The following is a 15,610-nucleotide window of genomic DNA, read 5'->3' as shown; positions in this document are numbered from 1 at the left end:
CGCCCAAAGCGGGAGAGGTCATAGGATAAATTTCCCCTCCAAAAAAAAAGTACACCATGAGGAGGTTTTCTGGTACCGCTACTCGCAAATAAACCATTTTTTTGAACTGAGGTCTCCATGCGCTCGCGTACCTAACATGGAGATTATGGCAACGGGCTGCTACCGGGGCTTAAAAGATTAGATGATTAAGTTTTTACAAAGTAATAATGGTGAAACAAACCACGTATTCAAATAAATAATTGTATCCCTTAATATGCAACAAACTTTAATACAATCTGTTGTATAATACTAATCTGCTACAATGGGTTTCTCGCATATTTTACAACGCCTTAAAAATTAATTGTTGTTGATAAGAAACCCATATGCAAGACTCGACAAATTTTCAGATTAGTAAGAAACAATCAAAATGAGAGTACAAATTGCTGTACTATTAGCAGTTTGTGCAATAGTTTTCAAAGGTGGAGGTTAGTATTCATTCAAACAATGCAAATGCAATTCTAAGCGTGTGAGAGACATTGCAGGTAAATTATAGTTCATTTTTTAATGTTTTCTAATATCAACCAACATTTTTCTTTCAGTTGAAAGTAAAAAATCTCGGAAACATTATGGTTTGAGTTATCATTCCGCTTGCAAAGATTACATAAAGACATTTACATGCATGTCTGCTTGTAAAAGTATTGGTTACCAAATATTTAGGTTGGATTTTCGTTGTAAATGTAGCTGTCATGAACTGAAAACTACAACTATATTGCCGTTCTTCAAGTGGCGTACAAATGGTACCACCAAGGCGTGGATAAAGACTTCGAGTCCGCATTTGTACCATATTGTTGGTACTTTGTCTCCTGCTACATACCCCAACTATGATGATGTGACGAATGCCACAGTCGTGGAGAACGTTACTATACCAGCATGTAGGCCAGTCGACACAGGGAATGATACAGCAGCAGGCAATGACACAGCAGCAGCAGGGAATGATACAACACCAGGAGGAGGTGAGACTCCTGCAGATGGGACTACACCAGCACCTGATGCTGCACCAGGAGGAGATACACAAGCACCCGAAGGAGAACCGGAACCAACTGCAGAACCCGAAACCTAAGCAAATAAAATTATAAAAAATAATAATGTTTTTTTTTTAATGTTGCCCCACACTAGGATTTTCTCCTGTGTCGTGGGTGCGTTTACAAACATACAAGTTCACATACACATGACACCCAGACCCGAAACAACAATTTGTGGATCACACAAAGAGTTGCTCCGTGCGGGAATCGAACCCGCTACCCGTTGCACGGCAGCCAGTTGCCCAGCCACCGCGCCAACCGTGCAGTCATAGTCAATGAATGACTTTGTTTTTTTTTTCAAATTATGTTGTGTAAACTACTCGCTCCGCGTCTCGCGCGGTTTTACCCACCACAAGGTGGTTCCACCGTAGGTCATTTATCCAAAAAGTTATCATCAATTAAATAAAATAAAAATAAAAAAGCCTTTTATTTCTTGCTTTACAATTAATACTAAATAAAAGATAACATAAATATGAAAAATAAACATCGAAACAGTATGCATGCATTAATTATTTAGGTACTTTATTTTATTTCATGTACTTTATTCTCTGTCTTAGTGTTTTTATATTTATGGGTGCAAGAACCCCTCTCAGCGGAGGGTAAAGGCCTCCTCCAAAGATGACCATTTTTCTCTATCTTCGGCTACTCGCATCCAGTGTGTGCCTGCTATTTTTATAACATCGTCTACCCAGCGGGCATTTGGCCTGCCTCTTTTTCTCTGGCTCTATCATCAATTAACCCCACTTTAATTACTTATTAACTGAAAAAAAAGCTGCAAAATAATATAAATATTTTACTATTTTACCAAAATATTTCCTTATTTTTTGAGCTCCGATATGAACACATCCTTGCGTTGCGTTTGCAATTTAAGTACCTAACATAAATGCGTACATGAGTAGTGCGAAACATGAGTTGTAAAATCATCCGCGATATTAGGTTCTAAACCGAAATAGCTCCAATATTACTTACCCGGAAATCGAAGGCGAGACTTGTTTCTTCACTGTCTTAACTGGCAAATGTTTACTATATTAATGAAGAATAAGAATGAAAAACAATTGTAAATACGGCTGAGTCCTTTTTTCAAGCAATAAAATAGGCATTGAATATAAAGTCGGGATGTCGGAGAGGAAAGGTGATAAGTCCCTTCGGCTTACGCCAACTACGATACAAATTGCTATGTTTAGCACAAGATGTGATGAAAAAACACTAGCTGAATATAAATTAAGCAGGAGGAGCCCCATAATCAATATAAACGATGTTAAAGAAGATTAGAGAAATCCTGAACGATATCGAATTTCACGAGATCATTTATTTTGAGATTTGTACCTTCCCTGATACCACATAATTAATTTATAGTAATTACTAATTACATGGCGAAACACGTTTATTTCTTTTTAAAACGTAGCGATTTCTTGATCAAACTAGACCTTTTTTTTAATGGAGGTAAAATCATCCAATAACTTCTCTACCATGGGCGAGGCGAGAGGGAGTGTCAGACTCTTACTGACTAAAAACCACACCGTTCCTAGTAGTAGTAGAAAAAGTCGGTTCCTCCTTTTTGGGGAGTTGATTAGAAATATCAAATCTTACTACTGATTTTAACAGTAGACAATAATATAATTTGTATTTAAATGTAATGAAATAATTTCAGAATAGAAGTAAACAGATGCATCCATACAAAGGGCTTTTCCAATTGTCGTCCTAACAGAAAAAATGTATACACATAGGTGGCCAAAAAGTTTATGATATAAGCCGATATACTAGCCACCTGATGGTAAGCTATCGCCGTCTCCCATGGACACTTGAAACACCAGAAGCGTTACAAGGGCCTTATGAGGGTTAGGAATTTAAGGGTTGTTGGGGAATCGGAGATTGGGAAGATTGGGAAAGGGGGTAATTGGGTCTCCGGTAATGTCACTCACGCAATGTAACACAACGCAAGCATTGTTTCACGTCGGTTTCCTGTAAGGCCGTGGTATCACTCCGGTTGGGCCGGACCATTCGTACCGAAGCATGGCTCTCTCACACTTAAAGACAGACAATTGCTTAGAAATTTAATTCTGATAAATAAATTTTACTTAACCAATTTGTCTCCCTCAGATCAAGCGGGAAAAAATACGGATGTTAATTAAATTTGTTTGCCCGCTACATAATCACCGAATGACGATTTGTTTTCTTTTAAAAAATAAGAAATTTTAATAAAACGAAGAATTCCACAACAAAAGGAAAACAGAATAGGGGTGATGACGGGGTGTGAACATTTTAAATCTATTTAGTCCGTCAGTTAGGTAATTAAAAAATATGAGACACGTATTTTTATTTTTATTTTGTCATATAAGATAAACAATACCTGCTTAGATAAACGAGTCAAAGTTTAGGAGTGGAAGCATATAATACATATTATTAATACATAGAAATGATGAAACGATAAAGAAGAGACAGACGTGAGCTACTTTCATACTTACGATCAGCGAATTTTTCTCCGATGTAGATGTAAAATATCGCAAAAAAATCGCTTAGATCAATTAATCTTTAAACCGTCGATTGATTTTCAATAAATCTGTATAGAAAGTAAGCCTATACCTATGTATTTATATCACTTGGCATTCAAGAGCTAATTAATAAATCAGGTATGTGATAATGGCATCAGAATGAGGCGATCGGAAAGGGACTCTGAGACGAATTTCTTGGAATCAACTTCTCTATGGCCACCCAAATGATGATTTAATTATCGGTATGATTTTGATTGATGCTGTAAAAGAAATGTTGTGGCAGACGAATTCTTTTCGCAACGAAAGCATTTGCTTTGTTTATTCCAAAGAAATAATTGTTTGTGGCGCCACACTTTTTGATCGAGTCTCCGTATCTGATTCAAGTTTGTTATCTCTATCTATCTTCTGAATATTTCTCCTATATCTATATTTAATATTACAAAGTGAAGGAGTTTATTTGTTCGTTTGAACGAGCTAATCATGAAACTAATGGTCTGAATTTGTATTTTCTTTTTTGACATTGACATATTAATAAATATTAATTCTTGGTTCCATAAAGTGAATTATGAGATTATAATTAAACTAATATTAATTCGATAATTTATATTTCATCATCATCATTATCATATCAGCCATAAGACGTCCACTGCTGAACATAGGCCTTCCCCAATGACTTCCAGATAGGCCGGTTAGAAACGACCTGCATCCAGCAGATTTTAATTACCTAAATAAATAAATAAAATAAATTTATTTCATATCATTTTGTCATACATTGCATGTCGAGGAGTCTCCAGTTAGACATAAGAATGTCTGTGTTTGAAGACTCCGCTCTTCCCTTACATTATAATAACAATACTAAAATTAAAACAAAAAAGGTAAAATAGATAATACGATAAATTGTAAATATTATGTGCGTTAATGTGTTGGGGGTGTCTGTGTCTTAAGTGTTGTGTATGAGTGTGTTGAATGTTGTGTATGTGTGTGTTGAGTGTTGTGTAAGTGTGTGTTGAGTGTTGTGTAAGTGTGTGAGAAAGAAGTTTTGAATGTTACTTTGTATAATTTTTATTAAGTCATACGTTGCAAGAGTAATTCTGTATCATTATAGTTTAAATTGTGCAGCCATGAAGTTAATAATTTTTTGCATTCAAATTTTTTTTTGTCATGGATATAAATATATTTATTAATTTTATTATATAAAAACGCTGATCGCTTCGTATATTGTCTGCTGGCAAACTCTGTTTTAGTCCTGGGAACGTTTACTATGCAATATTTTTTTCTCTTTTTCAGTATTTTAGGATCATAAGGTGTCTCTTTGTGCATTTTGAGAATGATAAGAAGGATGTACAATTGTCTCACTGACAGCAGATTACATAATTTGTAAAGGTTTTCAGTAGAGAAGATCCTTTTTTTGAAGTACATTACCTTCAGTATCGCTCTTTGAGCACGTTCCAACTCCAGAAAACTAGATTTAGTTGCTCCCCCCCATACAGGTATGCAGTATATTAAAACAGATTGGACCAAAGATACATATATTTCATTTAGTAAATTTCTATGTTTCTCATTATTTTTATCTTTATCTACGTTTATTCTCCTTGGCACAACATATCTCAGCTCTTTGAAAATCCATATCAGTTTTCGTACTCTACTCATGATATTTTCCAGTTGAGGATACCAGGAAAGACGCTGGTCAATAATCACTCCCAGATATTTTATGTTGGAAACTTGTTGGATAGTAGGGCAATTGCAGGAAGTTCCAGATGTATAATCGTCGCATGTGTGGATTCTTAAATTAAGTTCTCTATCTGGTTGAGACTGATTATAAATATTAAAACAAATAAAATTAGTTTTACTTGCGTTCAGGGTGAGAAGATTGTTCGCTAACCAAGTTGCAACAAGAGCTAGTCCTTCTTCTGCACTATTTTTAACTTCAGCCCATGTTTTCCCTGAGAAGACGACAGCTGTATCATCGGCGTACGAAAATACTTTAGCATTATTAATTCTCATGTTACATAGGTCATCAATATAGATTAAGAAAAGCGTAGGTCCTAGTACACTTCCTTGTGGCACTCCGTATGATACATCTGCGTCCTCACTAACAGCTAGGCCAAGTTTCACTTTTTGTGTTCTACCAGAAAGATAATCTCTAAAAAGTGCCAGCGGTATTCCACGAATTCCAATAGCCTCAAGTTTGTGTAAAAGAATGGGCACAGAGACGGTGTCAAAAGCTTTTTTTAAATCTAAGAAAGTTGCCATACATTTGTTTCCTTTATCGAGCTGTTCAGTTACTAAAGAACTTAGTGCTATCACAGCGTCTTCAGTTGACTTTTTTTGCCTAAAACCAAATTGAGAAGGTGACAGAATATTAAATTTATTTACGTACTGCAAGAGGCGAGTGTTTATTAACTTTTCTATAACTTTTGAAATTGCTGTTAGAACGGAGATAGGTCGATAATTATTAACATCGTCTCTATTACCACCCTTGTACACAGGTGTAATTATAGATTTCTTTAACGAGGCTGGAAAAATACCTTTTTGAAAACATAGATTGGCCAGATATGTGAAATTATATTTATAGTATTAATGTTATATATTAACTATCCCATTTAAAATTATGCTTGTATTGGATAGGCAAGGAGAAGGATATAAATTAAATTCCTCAATAAAAGTGTGATTACGAAATTACGCTACGATTAACAGGAGCCAAGCTGCGGAAAATACCGCGCGTATAAAAACCGAATATTAAAAAAAATAAGAAAAAGAAGGTAATCAAATATATACTTTTAATGAACATATAAATTACCAATACAAATTAAATTCATTCACGTGCAATAAATAATTGCACGAATAATGATATTGCCATAAAATGTTATCTAAAAATAATTATGTACCAAACTTCCATATCAATAACGCAGCTATGATGAGGTCACTTGTGTTGCTATATTATATTCTAATAAAATGGGCACTTGTCCAAGGAATCAATAATAGTAAGTATAGCACCTTCATGAACAAGTACACAGTAATGTAAAAAACATATCATTACACCAATGGTGGTTAAACTGGGGGCTTTGGGTTCGATTCCCGTGTTAAACAAGAAAATAGGACCATTGCACTGGGGAATCATTTGTAATAAGTTTTAAATATTAAATAGTATTCATATATTACTGTGTCAATAAATTCTTGCAGTAAGAAGCCCGAAATATTTGTCAAACTTTCGTTTAATTCTCGAGTTGTCATTCCTAACGATCTCGGAACTGCGGATGACCTAGCGAGTTACCGAAGCAACGACTCGAAGCACGAGTAGGAACGGGGTGGTTTTTAGCCAGCCATAGTCAAGTCATTTTCAAAACTATTCCACCTATATCCAAATAAATTTTAGTTTGTTAAAATCTAACTTAAAATGTAGTTAAGCACGCCGCATAGATTAGTTTTAAGTATTTTTACATTTATTGATTAATATTTTTCAGCGGAGTCTTGGCTTGAAATTTTCAATACGACTGATTTTAAAAACAGTAAGTAATACATTTTCACGTCATTACTAAAATAGCTCATCCGTGGAACTACTGATTTAAATTGCGTTTGTGTTAGGGATCCGGATGTATAAGTTGTTCTAAATGTATCTGCCACGGCTTTAATGGGAAGTAATGTTGTGTTTCAAGATTACAATAGTGAAGAAATTTCGTACCGCGGACCAGTTAATTCAATTTGAGAACATAAACAAGTTAAATAAACATTGACTCGACTCTGCATAAAGTGGTTCCCGAATACGCACGATGCGTTGCTACGACAATGAAAACAATTGCTATCAATCGTTTTCATAGACAAAGTGACGACGATGACATAGCCATAAATAAATTACTCATAATCAATCAATAATTATTTATATTCACTTAATTGAGTGAGAAGAAGGATGGGTTGATTTTTTTAAATAAAAAATAAATAGGTAATCTTAAAACTCAACTTATAAATGTTTTCTTGTATTTGTTGTAGGCACCAACTCTACTCTCCTTCGTTATGGTCATCAACAAATCAAAGAGTGTAAAGATTTCGAAAAAACTTACAACTGTATACAGGGTTGTCTGAGCCGCGATTACCAGATTGCTAAAGCTGATAAAGATTGCAGGTGTTTTTGTCTAAAAGACGCAACAAAAGCTAAATATTTTGATCAAATTTCTGTAACAAAAAGAGCCCCTACAACCACAATACCTGGTAAATTTGTAAGTACGACTACAACTATCAAGTACGATGATAATAATTACGAGAATGACGATGATCCTGAAGACTTAGTACAAGTAGTCAGTGAAAAAGTTCCACAACCCATCGAAAACGGTTCAATTTCAAATGAGACAACCAATGACGGGAATTCAACCGTGGAGTCAACCACTGACGGAAATTATATCGAGGACACAACCAGTGACGGATATTATATCGACGAGTCAACCAGTGACGCAAATTATAACGTGGAGACAACAATGGAGGAGTGATTCAATAGAGAATCAGTGAGAATCAGTAAAATATTTTGTAAACTATTCATTTTTGCCTATTCCTTTGTTTGACTATAACTCCTTACGAGATTTTGCTCTAATAACAAATCAATCCGTATAGTTTGGAACTCGAAACAGGACATAAGATAGTTTTATCCCGATAATTGCATGAGAACAGGAAATCTGTGTTATTATTTTTTTATTTTTTGTTGAACACGCCGTTAAACAAACAGACGATACATCTGCCTGATGGTAAGCAATCGCCGTCGCCCATGGACATTATGTAATAACTATCGTTAAACATACTTTAAATTAACTAAAAAATACTGTTTATTCACGTGCATTAATGGAAAAAAGCTCTAATAGTTTCGAGTCATAGACTGAGTCACACACACAGGCTGCGCGACGTCGCCGCGTCTGCGCACGCTGCTCATAATGAAGAGCCCCTCTGTGACTCGAAACTAGTAGAGCTTTTTAGTTAATTTGGTACGACTTTTTTTAAAATGAAAATCCTATTCGGAAAGGAGACATTTTTTTGACGGGGGGAAATCATCCAATGAGGCGGGACTACTCACAAAGAGTGTCAGACTCTTACTGATTAAAGCAATAACCATATTTTCATTCGTAAGTATAAAAAATAAACATTTATTTGCTATTTTTACAAAGTATACTCCATTGATATTGACAAACAAGGGATTGTATCAATCTTTTATGCAATCCCCAAGAGACTATGCTTGAGCGTGACGGCTATGACGTATCACTGACGTTTTTTTACTAGCCCTCTGAAAACATACATATTTTTGCTTTTATATCGATACATCAAATTCTTTCTATAGGAATTGACACTTTCTAAAAAATACACTATATTGATAGGGTAAAAGTGCTTTTGGACAATGTTAAATGTTAATGGACACTATGAAACTTATGTCGTTTTCTTCTAGCAGCAAAACATCTTGCCATAAGGTACTTTCGATTCATAAAGTAAAAACAAAATAAAAATGCCGTTTTTTAGTTTAAAAAATATTATTACTTTTTTTTACTTTTGTATGAACAAGATTGGTCAAGGAAAAAAGCAACAATATAAGCACAGAGCGATAGACTAATCCATACAGAATACTTTCATTGACGATGGATCAATTTGTATTTGTAGTAGATTTCGGACTCTCTTTTATCTATCTGCGCACAATCGAGGGTGAAACAAAAGAAGAAAGGAAACAATAAATCCACCAATAAAAATTGCAACAACTTGTTCATAATGCCGATAGAGGTATCATCAAAAGTTGGTCCGCTTCGCACCCTCACGCCCATTCGTGCAGAGATTACCAATAAATCCAATACGGGATAATTGGCCGGCTTAATTCTGTTCTATCTTTCTACTTAGTTCAGTCGTCAGAATGTGCCAGCTCAGGCCCCTTGGGAGATTCCAGCAGCGAGCACAAACTTTCCCTGCTTGCTAAACAAAAATAGCACCTCATGTAGCTTGTTACGAACCAATTTTATTCGATAATGTGAAACAAAGAAGGATAAACGACAAATGAAGAAAATGGCCTTCATTAATGAGTTATTTTTACTTCTGTTATTGCCAAAAACTAATACATTATTATTTTATTTGACAGTGCCAGATTTTGATCCACTCGATGTATCATAGTTTATACAAGAAATCCGAAATTATTCAATGAAAATAAGAACGCTTATGTTTACATAATGCGTAATTTTTCAAATCTTATGAAAAAAAAACGTAGTGTAAAACAGAATTTAAATTTTTATCGTGATTATCTGCGCTGCTTACTACACATAAATAAGGAACGAAACGAAAGAAAATCATTCAAGTATTAAGTAATGTATCGTATGTAGATTTTACATACATAGATAACGTCACGCCTGTCTCCCATGGAGGTAGGCAGAGATAGTGATTACACCTATTTAGATAGTCCTATACCCCCTTTGGTAAATAAAACTAAGAATTCCGTAGTGTATTTAAATTATGCATTCTATGAAACTGTTTATAATAAAAATCATAACATAAGCAATCGTATTAACTAATCAATCAGGAATGATGATTAAGGTTATTTATAACCACTGACCCATGGCAGAGTACCTGTTAAGTTTCCAAACTTTACTTCAATATATTACTTAGTTACATTTTAATTTTCCACATTACCTCTCCTACCTCCTCTCGCTCCTATTAGAAATAATGTATAGGTACATATCAAATACGTACAAACTTCTCCCCATGACGAGTTAGAATTAAAATGTCAGTCAAAGCGGAAAAATCTCGTTCCAAAAAATTAGCCAGCTAAATTCCAACAAATAATTAATCTGGAATAATCATACAAAACGATGCGAACGGGATGCTCGGCCATTATTACCATTCATTTCAAATCAGCCGTGCGGAGGGTTGGGGAGGGCACCGCCGCGCTCGACCTGAATAAGCATACATTTTCCAATCAGGACACGTATCATTTAACTTGCTATTAAATTCTACTTCTTCCCTTTGAATTATTATTATGTCAAAAATGATTGGACTACTCCAAGGTAAGGTAAGGGTAAGGTTAGAAGGCCTATACAAAGAGGCAAGGCTATACTTATAGCAATTCAACAGCAACAAAAAACAAAAAGTAATTGCGAAATGCGTAAAAATCTTTAGACCTTTTGCGCCCTAAAATTTATTGTGTGGTGGGTATTCAAATTTTAAAAAGGCAGGTTCGTTATGCTTGTAACGGAATACTTTCATAAGCGCCGTCATAACATTAATGCTTAAGACCTTTTACGGTAATTACTCGCTTCGTAAGAGCGCTTTAAGTAAATTAGAATTTTTGTGATGAAACTCTTGCCAGTTAAATACGTGTATGTGTGAATGAAAGATACTTTTTTTATGGAATAGGAGGCAAACGAGCAAACGAGTCACCTGATGGTAAGCGATCAGCGCCGCCGATGGACACCCGCAACACCAGAGGAGGCACGGGTGCATTGCCGGCCTTTTTTTAAAAAAAGGAGTATGCTCTTTTCTTGAAGGTTTGAAGGTCGTATCGGTTTGGAAATACCGCCAACGACAGCTCACTTATAGTACATTTACCTATACATGTACGACGTGACGAACAGTGTAAGTGAATGGACACGGCTTTTTTCATGCTTAAATTAATAATACGTATAATCGCCACCTGACACGGCTGACACCGAGTCACCCGAACTCCCCTTATTAATTTAATAACTTGAACACAGTCATTATCTGGCTAATTGGAGGGGTGATGGGTTCCTTTTAACACATTTCCTAAGCGTTTAACTGACTTTTATTACTTACTTAAAATTATATTTGTCTACCTGCTGAATACATGAAAATTAATATAATAACAATCACTGATTTCTCATTTTTTTGAGCTGAATAGGTATGATGACAGTGTATTAAAATTAAAAATCTATTTAATCCGTCAATTAAGTAAGGTAATGAAAAATATTAGTCACGTTTATTTTTCTTTATAAAAAGTAGGGTATACACTCAAATTAGTACATGTCTAACATTTTAAAATAATCTACCAGACGGACGTTAAATAAAAATTAGTCATTAACTCTATCGATCTTAATTCTTTAAAATATGTATTATAATATTCTTCATTAAATCTTCAAAGTAGGGATAAACATTCAAATTATAAGTGTTCATAACGACCATAGAAGCATGCAGTCAGCTTGTTATCACAAAGTATTAATTAGCGCCTAACGGTAACATTTTCGTTGTTTACAAACATATCATTTTGCTGTCCTACTAACACCCTAGGCTAAATTTTACTTAGAAATTTAAGAGATATAATTAAGAATTTTGCAGAGCGCAATAATTTGAGGCTCGTCATTAAAATGAGAGTGATATCAGGTTACGGGTAATTAACGCCAAGGGCGGATTGCTATTTTTGTTATCAAATATAATACGGTGATCGGGTAGATTTACCGTGATCCTCGAATATACCTTTTATTGGATGGCGAGGTATGGCGGTAATGGAGTGAACGACCATTGTAGTATCATGTTGTAAACTTGATACACGATAATACATTAAGTGGATGCCGAAGACCTTGACGAACGGTGTATGTTTCCCTCAGTACGTACGACTTGTTGAGGCCCTACAATAGCGAGCGTGATACAAATATACACATAATTTTAATGCCGGGGGTGAAGCATTAAAAGTCAGGGATCAAATGCCTATAATGCTAAACGTGAAAACTATGGAGTTGTTGTATTTTATTCTTGTTATTCGTTCTCGACATTTTTATTAAAGGAAGTGAAGCGAATGTAATATGATGTGATGTGATAGAAAATCGTATTCTAGAATAGTATCACATTTTTTATGGTATAAGCCAGTAAACGAGCAGACGGGTCACCTGATGGTAAGCAATCGCCGCCGCCCATGGACACCCGAAACACCAGAGGTGTTACAAGTGCGTTGCCGCCCTTTTAGGGGTTACGAAATTAAGAGTTGTTGAGGAATCGGGGATTGGGGAGATAGGTAATTGGGCTTTTATATTGTGACATTTCAACAACTGTACATTTAAACTGGACTCTGAGTCTCGTTAGTGGTATACACATACAGTTATTATATTTATAAAGTTTACATTCGTCTTGCTGTAACAAAACCTTTTACTTTAATATTTAGTCACTTGTAAAAGGAACCGATGTTAAATTGTGATGTTCTCCAAAGTTTTTGCAGGCAATACGTTAGTAGTCGCGGGCACGCGACGCGACGTCGCCGGCTCCGGCCGCGATGGTTTATGCTTACAAAACATTCTATTTAATTATTTGTGTAAATAAAGAAAATTTCATATGTTGATGAAGTCCCAAAATGACTTATGTATTCCTAAATTGCGGAGGCTAACCAAATCCTATGCTATATCAACCATCAAAATAATGTAGATACGCCCGACTCCGATATTCTATGTACTATCAAAAGCGTTTCGAACAGATTTGAATAAACTCAAACTCAAATCATTTATTGCGTTCATGTGTACATTAAGATGATACCTATGGGGTATTATCTTTATGCAATCCTAAAGTTGATTGAGATAAACTATTTTTATCTGCAAATTATTAATTAAAATTGGTTCCCGTGGGATAAAAAGTGTCCTATTTTTCATCCCCAAACATTTATCCCTATTCCAAATTTCACCCCGATCCCTTCAGCCGTTTAGACGCGATTGAGTAAGGCACACTAACACATAAATGACAAACTTTCGCATTTATAATTTAGTAAGATATAAGATAAGAATACTTCCTGAAGGTAAATTTTCCTTACAATAAACTTTTTTTAATGAAAAACAATGTCACTTTGACTGAAAATCGTGAGCCCTTTGAGCAGTTGCATATTTCACCATTCGCTGTCTGTGATCAAATAATTTCAAAGTCCTTGCGTATATTACGCGTCCATCAATGGGGTTAAGCCGTCACCCTTTTAATTTAGAATTGGACGAGGGGTCATTAAACAATAAAGTGTTGATTAAAAGCCCCCATGTGCGATACTCGTTGCGAATAACTGCACTTCCTGCACTAGAGCCATTATATTATCACCGATGATTGGCACAGGACGAGCCCGCTCTCAACTCGAGTGCGCTGACGCCTTCAACTGAACGCGCCGAAGGTCAAAAGTCTAAATCAATTTAACAAGCGTTGTTACTAACTGTAAGTATATTGAAATTAAATACTGGTTTGTATTGTATGCCGTACTTACCTGATAATAAAGATTAAAATTAATTAAACGATTATTTGAACTATTTATATAGAGCGTATCTTGGCCTGTTTAGAAGATAACCTTTATTTGATGCAAAAAATGATGAAGGTTTTTGAGATTAAGAACCTTACGATGCATTTTCTGATGTTTGCCAGTTATTATAATTTAATTGTCATATAAATAAGTGGAGTCCTCTATTGGTTGTATTTTTGTTCTTAACAACTTCTGTTCTACTTACAAATTCTTAAAATAACATATTGTACGTAAAGATCGTGCACAATTTCGTTAGGGCTAGGTAAGCTAACAGTACATGGACCACAATTGTTTCAAGCATTGACGTGTTATACCTTATTATGTGAAATATATTTCGAGGAGAGAGATAATCTGGAAAACCATTTATGGAAATTGTATACCAATCGTTAAAAAGAGAACCGTCCTGTTAACAGATTTTAAATCATTGCTGTCAGAGGTAGCCATTGTAACGTCAAGTTAGTTCAAAAGCGGTCGTTCCAGTCGAACAAAATGATCGTCGTGGAATCGGATTGCGGGTTACACACCTCGCGGATCAATAGATCTCATTCAAATAATAATAAGGAGTTATAGATCAGTCGGAGAGCGGGTGCGGTGCTTGCGGTGCGCCCGCGCCCTCTCCGGCTACATTTGAGTATGGAAATGGATATTTATTTCACGTCTCGGCTGCCCGCCGCAGCCGTCTGCGGTGATCGCCAAAGATGATAACGCTTCGATTTATATATTTCACTCGATGATCGGTAGCTGCTACTATGTTCACCATACAACTGCCAGAATGAATCGTATTCGTGAATACAGGATGCCCTGTGTTAATCTAGAACTATGTTGTTACGCATGTTTTAAAAGGCAAAATACCGTATGTACGCATGTTCATTAGTTTTAACCAAATCTTTATCTCAAAATCACATAATGATTAATAAATAATGTAATTATTGATACTAACGAACTAAAGGTGTAGAAAAAACTAAATATGTAAAAGTTATTAACTGGGTATTCGTCTGCTCTATGACTACTCGCGAGAATTTTAAATCAATGAATTTAATCAATATCTACAAATGGGAACCCAACAAAACTGATAAACACGACTCATATATTATGATATTGAGATATGTCAATATAATAATAATAGGTATTTTAAATGTTAAATTGCCAACAACAGCCTGTGTGTGAAACCTCAATATTGCATGCAAAATCTAAATCTGCTTGCCATAAAGTTGACCGCCATTCTTCGCTTATACCTGATAGATTGATGATTGAAATGAGATGCGTTCACAGTATCTTCAAAAGGCAGGGAGTGTAACATATAATTGAATCATAAATATCGATAAAATATTTTTAATATGAATGGAACTTCGTACATGCTTAGTTTCCGAAAGAATTTTGAGAAATACATACTTATTCTTGTTTGGTCTAAGAAAGCTACATTCACAATTTTTTTGTACACTGCATGCCAGCTGAAATATTTTTCTTTAATAACATCCCACGTACAGAACAACTGTGTCAACTGTAAACAAATTAGATTGTTTTGAGCAAGCGTGGTGACTAATGCTCAAATCTTCTCCGTGTGAGAAGTGGCCATTGCTCAGCAGTGGCCACTTATAGGCCAATGTGTGATAATTAGTTGTTAAAATGGTAGATACTTATAGCAAAATTACAAATGCAAAATTAACGCAGAATTTCGTTGAATCAAATATCTTTATATTCTCTTAATAAGGTCTGTAAACGGCGATCCAATTTTCCGAATAGTTTGATATTGAGGCAGGAACACAATTATGCAATGCAATGAGCAGAACAGACGTAGAGTGAGCTCTGATGGACATTGCAATCGGACTGCATCA

General features: G+C 35.2%; 2 protein-coding genes across 2 annotated transcripts; both read left to right on the top strand.

Annotated features, from left to right (window-relative positions):
- The first annotated feature begins 297 nt into the window (after positions 1 to 297).
- On the top strand, positions 298 to 1,136 carry LOC118273499 (uncharacterized). The gene is made up of 2 exons (XM_035590494.2): positions 298 to 464; positions 579 to 1,136. Exons 1-2 carry the CDS (start codon positions 407 to 409, stop codon positions 1,097 to 1,099), a joined length of 579 nt encoding a protein of 192 aa, XP_035446387.1. The 5' UTR covers positions 298 to 406; the 3' UTR covers positions 1,100 to 1,136.
- Positions 1,137 to 6,414: 5,278 nt separating this feature from the next.
- LOC118273489 (uncharacterized) lies at positions 6,415 to 8,083 on the top strand. The gene is made up of 3 exons (XM_035590479.2): positions 6,415 to 6,537; positions 7,018 to 7,062; positions 7,541 to 8,083. Exons 1-3 carry the CDS (start codon positions 6,417 to 6,419, stop codon positions 8,032 to 8,034), a joined length of 660 nt encoding a protein of 219 aa, XP_035446372.2. The 5' UTR covers positions 6,415 to 6,416; the 3' UTR covers positions 8,035 to 8,083.
- Positions 8,084 to 15,610: the final 7,527 nt, after the last annotated feature.

This window comes from Spodoptera frugiperda, chromosome 1 (assembly GCF_023101765.2).
Source record: "Spodoptera frugiperda isolate SF20-4 chromosome 1, AGI-APGP_CSIRO_Sfru_2.0, whole genome shotgun sequence".
Lineage (NCBI taxonomy): Eukaryota > Metazoa > Arthropoda > Insecta > Lepidoptera > Noctuidae > Spodoptera > Spodoptera frugiperda.
This window is presented reverse-complemented; position numbering and strand designations above follow the sequence as displayed.